Source organism: Lampris incognitus, chromosome 10, assembly GCF_029633865.1.
Source record: "Lampris incognitus isolate fLamInc1 chromosome 10, fLamInc1.hap2, whole genome shotgun sequence".
NCBI lineage: Eukaryota > Metazoa > Chordata > Actinopteri > Lampriformes > Lampridae > Lampris > Lampris incognitus.
In genome coordinates, this window is record NC_079220.1 from 1,709,439 (window position 1) to 1,730,995 (window position 21,557).

Here is a 21,557-nt window from a genome sequence, read left to right on the forward strand (position 1 = left end):
GGATGTTCCCGTCAGAAAGTCACAGTAATAGATTGCTCATAGCGTGTATTGCACATGTGTACACAAGTATGCCCGTATATACACGTGAGTCAGCAAAGAAACGAGAAGCACAACAAGAAGGCGTTTCATGAAGACGACAGCAGGAAGAGAGACGAGGAAAGAGACACGGAGGGTCAGGAATGTGCTTTTCACCAGTTTAAAAGAACGCCCCCTGAATTATTAATGAGGACCCGGACGAGACAAAACATAAGACACCCCCCCCCCCCCCAGAGAGAGAGAGAGAGAGAGAGACTACTGGTCTGTGCCAAAACGGAAGATAACAAATACTCTTCAAGACCCGCACGATCAGAGCAGGTCACAACACGTACACCACAGTTACTAGTACTACATATCAAAATAGTGGATGTGCTTGTCTTGATGCATGCTCAATGATCCAGGCAGGACACTCCCACAAGCTTGAATCGCTTCATCTGGACGCAGCGTTCACTGACGGGTGCTGGCGGCCTGTCCAGGGGGTCTCCCCGCCTGCCGCCCAATGGCTGCTGGGATAGACTGCAGCATCTCCGCCACCCTCACAGCAGGATAAGCGGTTTGGATGATGGATGGATGGGTGGATGGAGGTTTTATCGCTCATGTAAGTGACATCTTCAGTCCCAACTGACTGCCGGCACCCCCACCCTTAAGCCGACCGGCCAGTGAGTCTTTTGGTAGTCTATGAGGATCTGCACGCTTCCGGACACTTCCGGATCCCACCGCTGCCACCAATGTAACCGAGCGTATTTCCGCCCGCTGCGGGATTCGAACCGAGGTTGTTCTGCACCACGAGGCGACATCACCGGCCGCTCGACCGAAGGGCTTGCCGGCTTGCCCCCTGCCCGACCGGCCAGTGAGTATTTAGTAGGTTACATAAACAATACGGTTGATATAGTTGATAGGGGTGGGGATACCTGCAGTCAGCACCATAAACGTTGCGTCCAGATGACCTGGTTCAACTTCCGGGTGCGTGTGCGTGTGTGTGGTGACTTGGCAGAAAGTACCGAGTCCAAAACGTCGTGTTTAGTTTTAGATTTAAGGGTTTTCTGCCCCGGGACTCTTCATGGGTGGACCAATCACAGCGAAGAGAGGGCGGTTCTTGGCGCTGTGCAAATTGTTGGTTGACAATCCGCTTGACTGCTCTTCCGCTTGTCACTCAAACCCGTGTCTGTCTGCTAGCGGGCCTTTCTCTGGGGTTAACGACACGGAGGAAACATCAGGCATGTCGTCATGGAGACAGAGGCTGTTGCATCTGTACCTTCTATTTTAGTTTTAGGATTCTCTGGGGTGGAACTGAAGTGTCCGTTGTTGCCATGGTACTCAGTAGTCAGTGAGCACCCTTTCAGCTCACCCACTTGACCATTTCCTCCACGTCCACGTGAGTTACGGAGACGACACTCGGACCATCTACACGTCTTTTAGACTGGTTAGATCTGCCAATCATGAGAGCTTGTCAGGACCCAAACCGAGCCAATCTGTACTGCAGTACACGTATCTAAAAACAACCTTAAAAGTACAATCCTGAAGATTTGTATTGAAAGAAAGCCTTCTGAGACGTTCCAAGATATTGTTTAAGACCATTCTAATGCATGAATGGCTTGAGTGGTATGTGATGTGGATGGCTGGTGTCTGGTGGGACTTTGGCAGGAAAAATGACAGGGTGCATAGTGTTTCCATCTTCCTCATAGCAGCCAGATGAGGAACAAGGCAGGTAGCGTTGAATTAGAAGAAGTGAAGTTGTGTCTAACCAGCAGATATGACAGGACAAGCTGGTAGAACAGCTTTACCAAGTGGACGGGGCTTCACCATCAGTGTCAGAAAGGTGAAGAGAAACGATATTCAGGATTGTAGCTTTAGTGTTTATTTTAGATCAGTGGTTTCAACTGCAGTTGCCAGAATAGACACTTTAACAGGAGATGATCATGATGACATCAACCATCGTGACAAACCACGCGCACAACTCTGAGGCGGTGGTATCACCTCAACACCATCAATCCCAAATAAAAGCTCATGTTCCCTCTCCAACGTGGAGAAGAAGCAGACTGGTACCGATTTTAAAGAACAAGGGTGATGTGAAGAACTGCAGCAACTACAGAGGTATAAAGTTGATCAGCCACAGCATGAAGATATGGGGAAGAGTAATAGAAGCTAGGTTAAGAGGAGAGGTGATGATCAGCAGCAGCAGTATGGTTTCATGCCAGGAAAGAGCACCACAGATGTGATGTTTGCTTTGAGAATGTTGATGGAGAAGTATAGAGAAGGCCAGAAGGAGTTACATTGTGTCCTTGTAGATTTAGAGAAAGCATACGACAGGATGCCGAGAGAGGAGGTGTGGTATTGTATGAGGAAGTCGGGAGTTGCAGAGAAGTATGTAGGAGTGGTGCAGGATATGTATGAGGGAAGTGTGACAGTGGTGAGGTGGTTGGTTGGAATGACAGATGGGTTCAAGGTGGAGGTGGGATTGCCACAGGTGTATAAAATCCAGCAGCTAGCCATGCAGTCTGCATTTACAGACATTTGTTGAAGAATGGGTCGTTCTGAAGAGCTCAGTGAATGCAAGCGTGGTACTCTCATAGGATGCCACCTTTGCCATAAATCAGTTCATGAAATGTCTTCCCTGCTGGATATTCCACGGTCAACTGTAAGTGGTATTATTGAAAAGTGGAAGTGTTTAGGAACAACAGCAACTCAGCCACGAAGTGGCAGACCACGTAAAGTCACACAGTGGGGTCACCGAGTGCTGAGGGGCATAGTGCGTAAAAGTCACCAACGCTCTGTTGACTCAATAACTGCAGTTCCAAACTTCCTCTGCATTAACATCAGCACAAAAACTGTGTGCCAGGAGCTTCATGGAATTGGTTTCCCTGGCTGAGCAGCTGCATGCAAGCCTTACATCACCAAGCACAATGCCAAGCACCGGATGGAGTGGCGTAAAGCACGCTGCCACTGGACTCTGGAGCAGTGGAAACGTGTTCTGTGGAGTGACGAATCACACTTTTCTGTCTGGCAGTCTGATGGACCAGTCTGGGTTTGGCGGACGCCAGGAGAAGGTTACCTGCCTGACTGCATTGTGCTAGTTTAGTGGAGGAGGGATAATGGTGTGGGGTTGTTTTTCAGGGGTTGGGCTAAGCCCCTTAGTTCCAGTGAAGGGAAACCTTAATGCTTCAGCATACCAAGACATTTTGGACAATTCTATGCTCCCAACTTTGTGGGGACAGTTTGGGGAGGGCCCTTTTCTGTTCCAGCATGACTGTGACCCAGTGCACAAAGCAAGGTCCATTAAGACATGGCTGGGTGAGTTTGGTGTGGAAGAACTTGACTGGCCCACACAGAGCCCTGACCTCAACCCCATCGAACACCTTTGGGATGGACTAGAACGGAGATTGTGAGCCAGGTCTTCTCGTCCAACTTCAGTGCCTGACCTCACAAATGCTCTTCTGGATGAATGGGCAAAAATTCCCACAGACACACTCCAAAATCTTGTGGAAAGCCTTCCCAGAAGAGTAGAAGCTGTTATAGCTGCAAAGGGGGGAGGGGGGGCAACTCCATATTAATGCCTATGGATTGAGAATGGGATGTCACACAAGCTCCTGTAGGTGTAATGGCCAGGTGTCCCAATACTTTTGTACATATAGTGTACGTGTGAATGAGAGGGAGGACAGTGGAATGGTGAGGATGCAAGGAGTAGAGGTGACGAAGGCATATGAGTTTAAATTCTTGGGGTCAACTGTCCAAATTGACGGGGAATGCAGAAGAGAGGTGAAGAAGAGAGTGCAGGCAAGGTGGAATGGGTGGAGTGATTTGAGACAGAAGGGTACAAGCAAGAGTTAAAGGGAAGGTTTACAAGATGGTTGTGAAACTAGCGGCACTGATGAAAAGACAGGAGGTGGAGCTGGAGGTGGCAGAGATGAAGATAAGATTTTCACTGGGAGTGATGAAGAAGGACAGGATTAGGAACGAGTATATTAGAGGGACAGCTCAGGTTGGACGGTTTGGAGACAAAGCAAGAGAGGGAAGATGGGGATGGTTTGGACATGTGTGGAGGAGAGATGCTGGGTATATTGGGAGAAGGATGCTGAATATGGAGCTGCCAGGGAAGAGGAGAAGAGGAAGGCCAAAGAGGAGGTTTATGGATGTGGTGAGGGAGGACATGCAGGTGGCTGGTGTGACAGAGGAAGATGCAGAGGACAGGAAGAGATGGAAACGGATGATCTGCTGTGGCGCCCCCTAACGGCAGCAGCCGAATGTAGTAGTAGTAGTAGCAGTAGCAGTAGCAGTAGTAGCAGTAGCAGTAGCAGTAGCAGCAGTAGCAGTAGTAGTAGTAGTAGTAGCAGTAGTAGTAGTAGTTCTCTCTCCAGTGCTGCTGTTTGGTGAGTAGGTGAATTAAACACTAAACACATTATGTTGATCATTGATGTTTCTGCTGGGATGGAATGACACACATGTTGTCACATGACCAGCCCCACACCTGGCCGAAGGTGGTAATAGTATTTATCAAGACTGTCAAAGGGTAGTAACACAGATGTCAACGTGGCACTGCTGCGACATATCAAGGGCAAGTAGACACAGTTGTGCGCACACACGCATGCATCCAACCACACGGCTAGACGGAGGAGAGAAGGAGCATGAATACAGGGCGTTAGCAGCCTAGAGGCTGACACGCTACATCCACATTCTTGATGTGTATGTAGCCATGCTAATTAATGCCAGGGCAGCAGACGTTGTGTTTCAGTCCAGTAGATGTGCTTGCTCTCTGCTGCCCTCTACAGTTCATCTGGCAACGCTGGTTTGAGTCCTGACTGGCAAGATCTGGTCTAAAGGAACCACCTAACCAGAGAGACAAGGACCATAAAAAAAAGTGACAAACAGGCATGAAGTTGGTGCCACCGCTCTTCGCGTCCAACAGATAAACCCAGAAGTTGCACAAAAGCCACAGCAGACCACAGTGCACGACGGGAGATGGAGTTTTCTGTAGGAAAACAGAGCAGTCATGTAACAAGTGGCTGAAATTTCAACCGCAGTCATGACTGTTGATGTAGAAACAAACAAAACCAGTTCACCCACATCCATACCCTCTCGTCACTTGCTACTGTCATCATCATCATCATTTTATCTCCATGAAAAAAATAAAATACATCAGAGTCTGATTCTCGATGACGACAGAGCCGCGCTGTCTGACAGCCGAACAAAACGTCCACATCGTCTGTTCTGAAATATCACAAAATATTCGGGGTCCAGCTGGGGTGGATCAACCTTGTCACACACAGCATCGTGTTCACCTGGTTTGTACAAAAGAGAAATATTTTTGTTTACATAGGAATATATAGAAAAGTGACCAGGTTGTGGTGCAACCGTGGTCCACAACACAACAGGAAACAGTATTTACAACCAACAGGAAGTGACAATCATGAAAAAAAAAACCACTGTGAGAAGAGAGTTGGTCGTTAGTGTTTGAAAAACATCTGCTGCAATCCCACAATCCTCTCTGGCAGAACACTTAACATATTTAATGTAATTTTACACCAAAACCAGAGCAGACACATGAAGGAGGTGTGGAGAGGAGAGAGAGGGGTAAGAAGAATCTCTCTCTCTCTTTTGGTGGAGGTCGCTAAAAAGTGAGACTGCAGTGCTCTGAAAGAAATTAAGGCATCTAGACGAAGAAAATAAAAACTGTCCTGATATACAAATAAACTGACCGGAGGAAAACCACAGGGCGTGTGCTTATAACTGTTCCTCAGTCCTGATTGGCTGGCTGGTTGCTAGGTGATAAGGTGTTTTGTTTTTTTTTGGTGGTCTCTTATTGGATGGTTAGTGTGAATGAAAGGCACGGAGTTCTTCTCGTTTAGAACATCTGCAGACACATGGACGGCTCTCGCGTGTCAAGTGCTGGACTTGTTTCCACGGAAACCGTCCAGATCCAATTTGAGGACATTCCTATTGCACCAGGGATGTGTGTGTGTGTTTGTGTGTGTTGGTGTCAGATGGACAGATCCCCCTCCAACAAGGTGACAACACACACACACACAGTTTCCTGTCTGGCGGACAGGACGTCCCTCTGTCCTGCTCTGAGACACCGACAGGAAGTGAAGCATCTGCTCTTTTAAACAGCCATGATGATCACACACCTCTACAACCAACTTCCCGTGTGCTTCTCTGAAGAAATCACACACAGACACACACACACAGCAGACAGAGAGAGAGAGAGAGAGAGAGAGAGAGAGAGAGAGAGAGAGAGAGAGAGAGAGAGAGAGAGAGAGAGAGAGAGAGAGAGAGAGAGAGAGAGAGAGAGAGGTAGTGAGGAAGGATCAGCTGTGCTCTCTGGAGAATGGTCATAACCACGTGTGTGTGATGGATGGAGACGGAGACAGAGAGCCACAAGGATGACGTAGGAGAGAGAGAGACAGAGAGAGAGACAGAGAGAGAGACAGAGAGAGAGACAGAGAGAGAGAGAATAACGGTGCTGTACAGTGTAGCCCAAACTGTCCTGAATAACATCAACAAAAACAACGATACACACAACGCTCCTCCTCCGTCTGACCACCGGAAAGAAAACCACATCTGTCCGTCTGTTTTGTTTTGTTTTTTTTTAGAAAAAATAAAATGTAGAACTTCATCACAGATGCCACAACAAAGACCCCGCCTCTTCCTGCTTCTGAAGATCCTCTTCAGCCAATCAAAATCCTCCACAGCAGGCCAGGACGTGTGCGTAGGACATTACAACACCCGCTGACGAGCAGCAGAGCAGTGGAGGAGGGGTGGGCTGCACTTGTGGGTCGAGTTGGTCAGGTGCTTCCTGTTTAAGCTCCTCCCATAAGGTGTTTGTCTGGGGCTTCCTGTTTAAGCTCCTCCTATAAGGTGGGCTCTTCTTCCATTGGCTCCTCTGTGCACCTGTGGGTGAGGTCAACAGGAAGGAAACAGATTTTTCTTTTTTTAAGAGATTTCCCACCCCCCTTTTTTTTTCTCTCCCCAAAATTTAATCAAACATATGTTCATTTAAAGGCAGCCTTGTGTTGGGGTTTGTGTTGCTTTAAATTCTGGCACAAAATGTTTTCCATTTACTGCAACCAAATATCAGCCCCAAATGTCGGACATCGGCCTCCATAACTTAACAATAATCGGTATCGGTATCAGCCCTGAAAAAAACATATCGATCGACCCCTAATATAAGTATATAAGTACATAAGTATGTATATAAGTATGTGTATAAGTACATAAGTATGTATATAAGTATGTAGTAAATCCTCCATCGTCAACCTGCTTCAAATATTTCAGGAAGTAGAGCGCGAACACGACAACGTCTCTGACCTGCTGATCTCTGTGGTGATGGGGGTGGAGCCTGACTGTTGGACATCGACCGTCAGAGAGGCCATGGCGCTGACCGTCTCCGCCTCGTCCTTCTCTCTCCGGGCAGCCGCCGCATCTGATTGGCCAGGACCCACTTGCTGGCCGTCCAATAGGGAGTGTCCAGCTGAATAAGTCGCCCTCTGGAGGCAAGTCCAATGTTTACCTGTGTGTGTGTGTGTGTATGTGTGTGTGTATGTGTGTGGGAGGGGGGAGGGGAGGTGTTGAAATAAGGTTTTATAATGATTGTATTGGACTGACCACGTTTTTAGTTTAGTTTCCTTGACGTAGTGACTGAATTCTGCGGTTTACGTTAGTTCATATTTCTTTTTAACGTCTAATTTCCTGACAGTATATGTTAACAGCTGTTTTGAAAAATGCTTTGTAAGGGGTACGTTTATAGTTGTGAGCCACCCTGCTTGGATGTATGTATAGGGCTGTAGCCAACCAAAGAACATGTTGGTCAACCGAAATCGTACCTACTCTTCAACCCATCGGTTGGTCGTGGGACAAAAACATCAGCACGTTATGAAGATTAACCAAGTCGGCCGCAGTCTGCCTGGTAGCCTTATTAGCCTAAATGGATTATAAATAAACATAAAAGCTTGTATTTGCAGCATATTACATCATTTTAACCTTATTATTTTATACTGAAATGGCATTCATATTCATATTCATAAGACTTCCAAAACAACAACTATATCAACTGGTGAGCCCGGCACCAGACCTGCTGAGGAATATACAGAATAATTTTAAGATATGTTTTGTCTCTGAACACAGAACTAGACATCTCACAAACACAAAACAGCCGTAAAGCTTTTGCTCTTTAAAAATGGTATTTTTGTATTGAAAAGAAAATTTATCAAACAAACCAGCTCCAGGTCAGAACAAGTTAGGCTACATAAAAATCCTATAACAGAAGCGGCTCAGTCGTTTGGATTTCTAATCATCAGTAAACTCAAAACTGGTGCACCATTTACTGGAACACCATAACAGCAGTACAGCTTATTTAACATTTTAGAAAAAGCTCCAAAAATCAAACAACGCACCTAATTCCACCAAGGTATAGCGGGTCTCCAAAAAGAAAGTGCACAATTCCAATACGTCACTAGCCTCCAAAAGGAAATAAGGTGTGATTGTCCTGGTGGCTGAGCTCAACGTGGATATAAACGTTGATTCAGTGACACCTGCCACTTTCCTTCAGGTGAGCTCAGAGTTGTAATACAAAAATCCCCCTTTTCACAACTTTGGTAGGTAGTGTGTCCCTCCCGCTGCCAAAAATAATGGAATAATCCTGGAATGCTATCAATGTAGCGCTTTTCTCCTTATGACAGGAACACCGGCAATCTTCCGACCAATGAAAATTTGGTTGGAGGAGAGCACGTTGACCAACCAGTCGACTGGGAGACTACAGCCCCATACATAACTCTGGTGTCCTTAGTGACGACAACAGCTCTCTAACACACTGATCACATCATCTCACCAACACACCGACAGTAAAGAGTGTTGTGTATATAGAGTGTAGTGTAAACAGTTTGCATTATATACAGTGTTTGTGTGTATACAGTGTATAGTAAATACAATGTGTGTATTACATACAATGTTTGTGTATACAATGTATAGTATATACAATGTGTATTATATACAGTGTTTGTGTGTATATAATATGCAGCATATTGTGAGTATATAGTGTGTAGCATACCAATGTGTATTATATACAGTATTCGTGTGTATATAGTGTACAATATATTATACACAGTGTTTGTGTGTATACAGTGTGTATTACTCTGGATGTCTTGTACTCGCTCCAGGGAGGCTGTGGCTTTGGGACAAGGCTCTTTGACTGACGGACAGACTGAGTCAGACTGCTGGAACACCATAGACCCAGAGAGAGAGAGAGAGAGAGAGAGAGAGAGAGAGAGAGAGAGAGAGAGAGAGAGAGAGAGAGAGAGAGAGAGAGAGGGAGGAGATAAATCTGAATAAATCTAAATCTGCTGTGTGAACAGTAACCTGGGGAAGGTTTTCTGCAGAATTATTAACTCCCGGCTCATAAACTCCCTTATGAAACACAATGTCTTGAGTAAAAGCCAGATTGGATTCTTACCAAATTACTGCACTACTGATCATATTTACACCCTACACACCCTAACTGAAAAATATACTCAAAATAAAAAATAAATTATTCACTTGTTTTGTTGACTTCAAAAAAGCATTTGACTCCATTTGGCATTATGGATTGTTCTACAAATTAATCAAAAGTGGTGTAGGGGGTAAAACATATGACATTATAAAATCAATTTACTCAGGAGCTAGTGTGGCATTAAAATCTGATCCAAAAGATCCCAATATATCCCTCAGGAGTGAGGAGTGAGACAAGGTTGCTCTTTAAGCCCAACTCTATTTAAACTATACATTGAGTTGGCGACCATACTGGAAAAATCCTCGGCACCTGGATTCAGTCTGCACGACTGTGGGGTCAAATTCCTACTCTATGCAGATGACCTAGTCCTTCTTTCACCAACGGAGGAAGGACTTAGAATCAATTTTAAAGGAACATTCAACATGGCAGTGAATGAACTAAGAGACAAGGCACGCAGGGCTTTACTTGCCATAAAAATACAAATTCCTTTCGAAATTCCAATCCAAATTTGGCTAAAAATATTTGCATCAGTGATAGAACCAATTGCCCTTTATGGCAGCGAAGTGTGGGGCCCACTTGCAAGTCAGGAACTACAAATGGGAAAAAAACATCCAATTGAGACCCTGCATGTTGAGTTTGGCAAAAACATCCTAAAAATCAATCGGCACACTAAAAACAATGCCTGCAGGGCAGAACTAGGCCGATATCCTCTTCTGATTAAAATTCAAAAAAGAGCAATCAAATTCTGGAAAAACCTTCAATTCAGTGACCCACACTCTTCCCATTATAAAGCCTTGCAATACCAAGAGTTGAGCAAAGATAACAACTTTCCTACCAACCTGGTCTTCAGCCATCCTGTTCCACTAACACATACTAAGACTTTAAAAGCACAAGACCAGGTCCAGACTACACAACACATTCAGCTTAAACAAATTTCCTCAAACCTAAAAGACAATTATTACGAATATTGGCAACCCAAAACAAAACCACAAAGCAAGACACCATACTATTTGGCACTAGACTAGAGAGTATATATAAGCAGATTACCTAACTAAAATAAAAGAAACAAATTTGAGAAATACACTTGACGAAATACAGACACAGTGAGCACCGCCTAGCAATAGAAACTGGCAGATACAAAAAAAACTTGGCTGCGAAGAGACAAACTTGTGTTTCAGCAGAGCAAAGACAATGTGGAGACAGAGCTGCACTTTTTAACAGAGTGCAAAACATTCCAATCAATCTGTGATGCTTCTTCCTCAAATGTGAAGAAAAAGACCCCAAATTCTATGTTCTACCAAACCACAGTAAACTAGCCTACTTATTGGGTGAAGATAAAGACAGCTGTACTATACTATACTATACTATACTATACTATAGAGGTATAGCTGCACAATATGTTCTCACTTGTCATCATCTGAGGGACATTGAATGATACAAATATTCACACACACATTTTCTACTTTTTACACAAAGAAGCCCAAGACCCACACACACACACACGCACACACACACACACACACACACACACACACACACACACACACACACACACACACACACACACACACACACACACACACACACACACTGTGTCTCTACCTGGTCTCCTAGCAGGGCAGACACACAGGCCTCAGAGGCATCACAGATGGCCGTCAGGTCATGGCCTCCCTCCAGGGCGAGAACCACCCGCCCTCCCGCCAGGCCCATCAGCTGCTCGGTCAGCTGACCGAAACCTGAACACACAGCATCAACCCTTCATCACTGTGTAGTTCATTAATAAACCTGATAATTATCACTGAGCCTGTTTATCTCATCCATCGTCAACAATCAGCACATCATTTAAAGCTACAATCCTCAAGATGTACACACAAACAAATGTCCTTTGTGATACTTATACTGTGTTAGTTGTCCCTGCAGAGTATTTATGTGTGTGTGTGTGTGTGTGTGTGTGTATGTGTATGTGTATGTGTGTATTTTGGAAGGGTCTTACATTTGGCTGAGACATTGTAACCTCCCAGAGGAGACTGGTGTCCTTCCACGGCATCAAAGCCTGCAGAAACTAGGACCACATCTGGGCTGAACTCCTGGGCTATGGGCATGACTAAAGTCCTATTAGCACATGCAAACACACAAACACACAAACACACACACACACACACACACACACACACACACACACACACACACACATCAGAAGTGTTTTCAGTTGTATCAGCTGACAAAAGGTAAAGTTTTTACTGGACAACAGATTGTAGGTTGTGGCGGTGCACTTGCTGCTGTCTTTGCCATTGTATATCCAGTATCCAGTGAACCAGTAGAACATTTTAAGTACCTCTCCGCTGAAAAATTTGCTTTTCTTATGTTTGTGTCCCCTAAAATGTCTGGCCTTGTGTACACTGACTTGTATCTGTGCAGAGTTTGTCTCTAGAGCAGTGTTTTCATATCCCTTGACTGAAGAAGGCTGTCTGTGCACTTCCCAAGCAAACCCAGGCAAACTAGATTTGCTATGTCATAAATCTGAAAGCCAATCACTGTTTAATGAGGGGAACGCAACAAAAAAACCAAAAACCAAACAAAACAAAGTGGAACCTGCTGTGCAGAGCAGGCTGCTCAGGACACACAGCGAGTCTGACTGCATAGTGAAAGTTTTGACAGCACACATGGTAGACTTTATATTCTCTGCAGCCGAACGTAGTAGCAGTAGTAGTAGCAGTAGTAGTAGCAGTAGCAGTAGTAGTAGCAGTAGTAGTTAAAGCACCTATTCCTTCTCATCTACAAAACCCACCCCAAAGGCAACAGCTTTCCTATTCTGCCACAAATGGCTTGTTAAAAATAAAAAGCCACTTCATTTTGTCATTGTACAGTTATTTGTCCAGTTACAGTGAGTGTGTTGTCTGCATGTAACCATGCTATTGTACAGAGCAGGGGGCAGCTACAGCACCCGGAGACCAACTCCACTTCTTCTTTCCATTGCCATGCTCAGGGGCACAGGCAGGAGTATTAACCCTAACATGCATGGAGTGAGGAAACCCACGCAGACACGGGCACAACATGCAAACTCCACACAGAAAGCACCTGGGATGGCCTGGGGTTCGAACCCAGGACCTTCTTGCTGTGAAGCAGCAGTGCTGACCACTGGGCCACGGTGCTCTCCCTTCTTTAACCATATATCACCCGCTCCCAAAAAAATATACTTTGCCCTGTTTTGGAAGAAAGTGCCCTGCATCTTGCCCCTGCAGTGAATGATGTCTGCATAAATCAGCAGGTGTGAGTCTGCAGCTGACATATTTGTCAATTCCTTAGAACATACATAATATAACTGGAACATACATCCCTGGAACATACATCATATACCTGGAACATATATCATATACTTGGAACATACATCATATACCTGGAACATATATCATATACTTGGAACATACATCATATACCTAGAACATACATCATATACCTGAAACATATATCATATACCTGGAACATACATCATATACCTAGAACATACATCATATACCTGGAACATATATCATATACCTGGAACATACATCATATACCTGGAACATACATCATATACTTGGAACATACATCATATACCTGGAATATATATCATATACTTGGAACATACATCATATACCTGGAACATATATCATATACTTGGAACATACATCATATACCTGGAACACACATCATATACTTGGAACATACATCATATACCTGGAACATATATCAAATACTTGGAACATACATCATATACCTGGAACATATATCATATACCTGGAACATACATCATATACCTGGAACATACATCATATACATGGAACATGCATCATATAACTGGAACATACATCATATACCTGGAACATACATCATATACCTGGAACATACATCATATACTTGGAACACATCATATAATTGGAACATACATCATATACCTGGAACATACATCATATAATTGGAACACACATCATATACCTGGAACATATATCATATACCTGGAACATACATAATATACCTAGAACATACATCATATACCTGGAACATACATCATATACTTGGAACATACATCATATACCTGGAATATATATCATATACCTGGAACACACATCATATACCTGGAAAAATACATCATATACCTGGAACACACATCATATACTTGGAACATACATCATATACCTGGAACATATATCAAATACTTGGAACATACATCATATACCTGGAACATATATCATATACCTGGAACATACATCATATACATGGAACATACATCATATACTTGGAACATACATCATATACCTGGAACATACATCATATACCTGGAACATACATCATATACTTGGAACACATCATATAATTGGAACATACATCATATACCTGGAACATACATCATATAATTGGAACACACATCATATACCTGGAACATATATCATATACCTGGAACATACATAATATACCTAGAACATACATCATATACCTGGAACATACATCATATACCTGGAACATATATCATATACTTGGAACATACATCATATACCTGGAACATATATCATATACCTGGAACACACATCATATACCTGGAACATACATCATATACTTGGAACACATCATATACTTGGAACATACATCATATACCTGGAACAAACATCATATACCTGGAACATACATCATTTACTTGGAACATACACTCACTGGCCACTTTATTAGGTACACCTTGCTAGTACCGGGTTGGACCCCCTTTTGCCTTCAGAACTGCCTTAATCCTTCGTGGCATAGATTCAACAAGGTACTGGAAACATTCCTCAGAGAGTTTGGTCCATATTGACATGATAGCATCACGCAGTTGCTGCAGATTTGTCGGCTGCACATCCATGATGCGAATCTCCCGGTCCACCACATCCCAAAGGTGCTCTATTGGATTGAGATCTGGTGACTGTGGAGGCCATTTGAGTACAGTGAACTCATTGTCATGTTCAAGAAACCAGTCTGAGATGATTCGAGCTTTATGACTTGGCGCGTTATCCTGCTGGAAGTAGCCATCAGAAGATGGGAACACTGTGGTCATAAAGGGATGGACATGGTCAGCAACAATACTCAGGTAGGCTGTGGCATTGACACGATGCTCAATTGGTCCTAAGGGGCTCAAAGTGTGCCAAGAAAATATCCCCCACACCATTACACCACCACCACCAGCCTGAACCGTTGATACAAGGCAGGATGGATCCATGCTTTCATGTTGTTGATGCCAAATTCTGACCCTACCATCCGAATGTCGCAGCAGAAATCGAGACTCATCAGACCAGGCAACGTTTTTCAAATCTTCTATTGTCCAATTTTGGTGCGCCTGTGCGAATTGTAGCCTCAGTTTCCTGTTCTTAGCTGACAGGAGTGGCACCCGGCGTGGTCTTCTGCTGCTGTAGCCCATCTGCCTCAAGGTTCGACGTGTTGTGCGTTCAGAGATGCTCTTCTGCATACCTCGGTTGTAATGAGTGGTTATTTGAGTTACTGTTGCCTTTCTGTCAGCTCGAACCAGTCTGGCCATTCTCCTCTGACCTCTGGCATCAACAAGGCATTTTCGCCCACAGAACTGCCGCTCACTGGATATTTTCTCTTTTTCGGACCATTCTCTGTAAACCCTAGAGATGGTTGTGCGTGAAAATCCCAGTAGATCAGCAGTTTCTGAAATACTCAGACCAGCCCGTCTGGCACCAACAACCATGCCACGTTCAAAGTCACTTAAATCACCTTTCTTTCCCATTCTGATGCTCGGTTTGAACTGCAGCAGATTGTCTTGACCATGTCTACATGCCTAAATACATTGAGTTGCTGCCATGTGATTGGCTGATTAGAAATTTGCGTTAACGAGCAGTTGGACAGGTGTGCCTAATAAAGTGGCCGGTGAGTGTACATCATATACCTGATACATACATCATATACCTGGAACATACATCATATACCTGATACATACATCATATACCTGGAACACATCATTTACTTGGAACATACATCATATACCTGGAACATACATCATATACTTGGAACACATCATATACTTGGAACATACATCATATACTTGGAACATACATCATTTACTTGGAACATACATCATATACCTGATACATACATCATATACCTAGAACATATATCAGCAACAACGTGAAGTGGAACATTAACACTGAACACATCACTGCAAAAGCTCAACAACGACTTTACTTTCTTAGACTTTACTTTCTTCGACTTTACTTCCTCAGACTTTACTTTCTTCGACTTCACTTTCTTCGACTTTACTTTCTTTGACTTTACTTCCTCAGACTCCACTTTCTTCGACTTTACTCCCTTAGACTTTACTTTCTTAGGCAGCTTGAAAAATACCAGATCAAACATCAACTCCTCATTGTGTTGTACTCAGCCATTATCCAGTCATCATAGCATCTTCTATTGCAGTATTACAATATTATAGTACTACAGTATTATAGTATTACTGTATTACAGTACTATAGCAGCACTACAGTATTATAGTATTACAGCATTATAGTATTACAGTTTTACAATATCATAGTACTACAGTATTATAGTATTACAGTATTACAGTACTATAGCAGCACTACAGTATTACAGTATTACAGCATTATAGTATTACAGTATGGTACAGCGGCACTGGGGGACAAGGAATGCTACAAAAAAATCCAGGTGTGACTAAAGAAGAGCCATCAATGGGGGGCATCTGGGTGGCGTCGTGGTCTATTCCATTGCCTACCAACACAAGTATCGCCGGTTCGAATCCCCATGTTATCTCCAGCTTGGTCGGTCGTCCCTACAGACACAATTGACCTTTTGCAAAGTACCGCCCCAAAATGGTGCTTGTCCAATCCTACCTTAGCAACGGTCCGTCAAGCTTCAAACACACAGCAACATGCTGAAACGGTGGGCCTATGGGGTCTGCAGACCGGATACCAGATATGTGAAGAGTTTGGAGGGGTGTAATTCTCTTTCCCTTCCCGAAACCCAGAACACAAGAAGCGCAATGTGGGCAATAGATCTGGCAGTATAGCAGACCCACCCCATGGCCAGCTTCATCCATCCAGAACCAACACAAATACTTGTCTGCTCCGAGCTAAGCTTGCTACTAGCTATTATTGATAGCTCATACAGCTAACGTGTTACTACTGCTACTTTTACCCACACAATGCGCTGATTTCTCCCTTCATGTTTTGGTGTTTTCCGGCTACTTCCTGGATAGTTCTGAAATGCTTGATGGGCATAGCAACAGTAACTAAGGGGGGCGGGACTTTGCGAAAGGTCAATTGGCCGTGTCTGTGGGTGGGAAGCCGGATGTGGGTATGTGTCCTGGTCGCTGCACTACCGCCTCCTCTTGGTTGGTCGGGGTGCCTGTTCGGGGGGGAGGGGGAACTGGGGGGAACATCGTGATCCTCCCACGCGCTACGTCCCCCTGGTGAAACTCCTCTCTGTCAGGTGAGAAGAAGCAGCTGGCGACTCCACATGTATGGGAGGAGACATGTGGTAGTCTGCAGCCCTCCCTGGATCAGCAGAGGGGGTGGAGCAGTGACCGGGATGGCTCAGAAGAGTGGGGTAATTGGCCAAGTACAATTGGGAGAAAAAGGGGGGAAAAAAATCCCCCCGCCCCCCAAAAAAAGAGCGATCAAAGCTGCTAAAAGACAATATAGGGAAAACCCAGAAAAGGACTACAGTAGGCTGTGACTTGTGGTGAACGTGGAAGGGCTGCAGGCAGTTACGGACTATAACTCATATCAACATCTCTACCTCTCTTCCGGATAACCTTAACAACCCCCCCCCTTTTTCTCCCCATTAGTACTTGGCCAATCAATCCATTCTTCCAAGCCGCCCCGGTCACTGCTCCAACCCCCCCCCCCGCTGATCCGGGGAGGGCTGCAGACTACCACATGCCTCCTTTGATACATGTGGAGTCACCAGCCACTTCTTTTCACCTGACAGTGAGGAGTTTCACCAGGGAGACGTAACGCGTGGGAGGATCACACTATTTCCCCCAGTCCCCCCCACCCAAAACAGGCACCCTGACCGACCAGAGGAGGCGCTAGTGCAGCGACCAGGACACACACCCGCATTTGGCTTCCCACCCGCAGACACAGCCAATTGTGTCTGTAGGGACGCCCGACCAAGCTGGAGGCAACACGGGGATTTGAACAGGCGATCCCCGTTTTGGTAGGCCATGGAATAGACCGCCATGCCACCCGGACTGCCTCGCTTAACAACTTTCATGTCAGCTTTGAAGCTCATAACCTGGACTCAGTGACGACAGCACAGTGCCCACCTGATGAAGCGGCTCTACAGGTGACAGAAGCTGGTGTGAGGGAAACTTACAAAAGGGTTGAGGCTCGTGAAGCTGTAGGTCAAGACAGTGTCCCGTCCCGTGTCCTCAAGGCTGATACACTCGGCAAGATCACATTTTCACTGACATTCTAAAGCCGTCCCTGTCATTATGTGTTGTTCACACTTGTCTCTTGCCCAGATCCCCTGCCAGATGTATGTCTCTTGTCCCAGACAGACCCCCTGCCAGATGTTTGTCCCCACCACTTCCCATGTCAAATTTACACTCTGTGTGTGTGTGTGTGTGTGTGTGTGTGTGTGTGTGTGTGTGTGTGTGTGTGTATGATGGGGGTAGGGTTATGTAGTGGTTTAGCCGTTACCTGAAAGCTGTGAGGTACTCTACATCACCCATAGGGGGCTCCACTCCACCAGTCCAAGCAATGTTCACATTAAAACCAACACCTGGGCCTGCTCCTACCTGGACAGAAAGAGAGACAGGAACACACAGACAGACAGACAGACAGACAGATTATTGTTTTCATCAACCTTGTGCTGTGTGTTTATCTTGAGGAACATGACAGGGTAGTCTTCTTACACTGTGAAGTTGTAGTTGGTGATGGGGAACATTTGATTGTTGATGTTACTGTAAACCAACACATACTGATCAGTACTTCAGGTTTGACTCTCATCATCCACTGGAGCACAAACTAGGAGTCATCAGGACGCTGAATCACCGACCTGACAACGTCCCCACTGATACAGTGGCCAGGGAAGAGGAGAAACCCCACATTAAACAGGTCCTGGTTAAGTGTGGTTATCCTAACTGGGTGTTTGTCAAAGCCGGGAAGACCCCAAACAGTGCACCAGCCGATGTAAGAGAGGAGAAGGACAACAGCTGTCTAAGTGTAAACCTGTGGTGATTCTGTATGTGGTGGGAGTGTCGGAACAGTTGAGATGTGTATTTTCCAAACACCGCGTCTCAGTTGCTTTCAAACCCCAAAACACGTTGCACCAGAAGTTGGTCCACCCCAAGGATCAGGTTCCCCGGCATAAACAGAACAATATAGTGTAGCTGTTAAGTACCAGGAGGATTGCCGTGACTTGTACATCAGGGAAACTAAATAGATGCTGGACAAGAGGATAACACAACAAAGGAGAGCTAACACGTCATACCTGGACTCTGCAGTCTACACCATCTATTGGCCAGGACTCCACAGTCTACACGATCTACAGGCCAGGACTCCACAGTCTACACCCTCTACAGGCCAGGACTCCACACTCTACACCCTTTACAGACCAGGACTCCACAGTCTACACCATCTATAGACCAGGACTCCACAGTCTATACCATCTACAGGCCAGTGGCCGCTCTTTCAAGGATGAGGATGTGCACATCCTTAATAGGGAGGAACGCTGGTTGGAACGGGGAGTCAAAGAGGCCACCTATGGCAGGGGTCCCCAACCACCGGGCCACGGACCAGCATCAGGCCGCAAAACATTTACTACCCTGCCGCAAGGAAACAACATCCATCCAGCCATTATCCGAACCGTTTATCGTGCTCTCAGGGTCACGGGGATGCTGGAGCCTATCCCAGCAGTCATTGGGCGGCAGGCGAGGAGACACCCTGGACAGGCCGCTAGGCCATCACAGGGACCACACACACGGGGATTAAAATATAAACACCACAATATGATATACAATATTCAAATAAAAGCCCGGTAACACTAGAGGGCTTTTGATTTGAAACGGATACTTGAAGTGTACACAATGATGTGATTGTATCACTCATTCAAGTGGCATTCGGCAGACCAATGGTAACTTCATAACTCAGAGACCACTCAGTCAGCTTGCTACTAGCAGCTAGCTAGCTACCATGAGTACCGGTAAAAAACAAACATAGCTGGGGAGTTTCTTGGGGAGAGGTAGGGGAGATAAAAGGTGTAAAAGGAGACAGCAAAAAAGAAAGCTTCCTTCAATAGGAAATACGACATGTCGTACCTAAAATACGGCTTCATTGTGACTGGTGACTCACATGCTCCGAGCCCCCTGTGTCTGATATGTGGAGACAAGTTGTCTAATGAGGCAATGAAGCCTCAAAACTGCTTCGGCACCGTGAGTCCAAGCACCCTGCACTTAAACACAAACCCGCGGAGTTCTTTGAGTGAAAACAACATGAGCAATGTGCCCCTCCCCTGGTCCACCAGAATATTGTTAATATCAAACCCGTCGATGGTGCAAAAAAGGGTGGGGCCCTGATCTATGTGAAGAGGGAATGTACATCCCTGAACCGGGGGGGAGGGGGGGCTAAGAGTACATCTGTCACCATCTTACAATGCTGTGTTTGCAACTATTCCCCAATCCTCTGTGAATAGTACACATGAGCACTGTAACTCTAGTTAATGGTCACACCCATATTTGCATATTGTTGGTTTGGGTTGTTACGCCACTGTATTGTTTATAGGGGTGGGGTACCTGCAGTCACTGTATTGTTTATAAGGATGGGGGTACCTGCAGTCACTGTATTGTTTATAAGGGTGGGGGTACCTGCAGTCACTGTATTGTTTATAAGGGTGGGGGTACCTGCAGTCACTGTATTGTTTGTAAGGGTGGGGTACCTGCAGTCACGGTATTGTTTGTAAGGGTGGGGTACCTGCAGTCACTGTATTGTTTGTAAGGGTGGGGGTACCTGCAGTCACTGTATTGTTTGTAAGGGTGGGGGTACCTGCAGTCACGGTATTGTTTGTAAGGGTGGGGTACCTGCAGTCACGGTATTGTTTGTAAGGGTGGGGGTACCTGCAGTCACTGTATTGTTTGTAAGGGTGGGGACACCTGCAGTCACGGTATTGTTTGTAAGGGTGGGGTACCTGCAGTCACTGTATTGTTTGTAAGGGTGGGGGTACCTGCAGTCACTGTATTGTTTGTAAGGGTGGGGGTACCTGCAGTCACTGTATTGTTTGTAAGGGTGGGGTACCTGCAGTCAGGTGAAGAGGTCAGTCAGATGGTGATGACAGGTATGTGTCAGTACATGTTATGTCCAGATGAAGGGATTCAACCTTCTGATATAAATGCCTTTAAACTTGTGAAATTCGGTGCTACGTATCTAAAATACTCCCTGCTTCTATCAGTGCTGCCCAGAGTGTGTGTGTGTGTGTGTGTGTGTGTGTGTGTGTGTGTGTGTGTGTGTGTGTGTGTGTGTGTGTGTGTGTGTGTGTGTGTCACCTCCTCAGGTGCCCCGCTGCCAGGGAAGAAGTTTCCATCATCGTAGCGATGGAGGGAGATGTAGAGGACTGTGGGGTCGCTGTAGAAGGCCTGCTGAGTGCCGTTACCATGGTGAATATCCTGAGGTCAAAGGTCACCATGACATTAGCAAAGATAAAGTTTGTGTGTTTGTGTGTGTGTGTGTGTGTGTGTGTGTGAGGAGTATTAAACGTATGGCTCATGGGCTGCAAGTGCTTCAATCAGGCCAATTCAATGTTTCAGCTTCATCCACAAACACATAAAAGATCTTTCTGCTGTAGTGTCTAAAATGTCCACTAGAGGTGCTGTTTCTGGTGGAAAGAGCACCTCTAATAAGGAGAAACACACACACTACTGCTACTGCTACTACTACTGCTACTACTACTACTACTACTGCTACTACTACCACTACTACCACTACTACTACCACTACAACTACTACTACTACCACTACTACTACTACCACCACCACTACTACTACCACTACTACTACTACTACTA

At 45.2% G+C, this 21,557-nt stretch overlaps 1 protein-coding gene across 4 annotated transcripts in view; it reads right to left on the reverse strand.

Moving 5' to 3' along the window:
- Window positions 1–6,268: 6,268 nt before the first annotated feature.
- hdac5 (histone deacetylase 5) overlaps window positions 6,269–21,557 on the reverse strand; it is a 139,462-nt gene continuing 124,173 nt past the window's right edge. For 3 of the 4 annotated variants that reach the window (XM_056287375.1, XM_056287374.1, XM_056287372.1), the window contains 7 exons: window positions 21,039–21,158; window positions 18,199–18,296; window positions 11,508–11,626; window positions 11,117–11,250; window positions 9,161–9,242; window positions 7,339–7,540; window positions 6,269–6,921 (listed from right to left, as the gene is read on the reverse strand). In XM_056287375.1, coding sequence (XP_056143350.1) covers window positions 6,882–6,921; window positions 7,339–7,540; window positions 9,161–9,242; window positions 11,117–11,250; window positions 11,508–11,626; window positions 18,199–18,296; window positions 21,039–21,158 — 795 coding nt within the window. In that variant the 3' untranslated portion in view covers window positions 6,269–6,881. The remainder of the gene's footprint in view (window positions 6,922–7,338; window positions 7,541–9,160; window positions 9,243–11,116; window positions 11,251–11,507; window positions 11,627–18,198; window positions 18,297–21,038; window positions 21,159–21,557) is intronic. The other variant, XM_056287373.1, reaches the window with a different exon arrangement.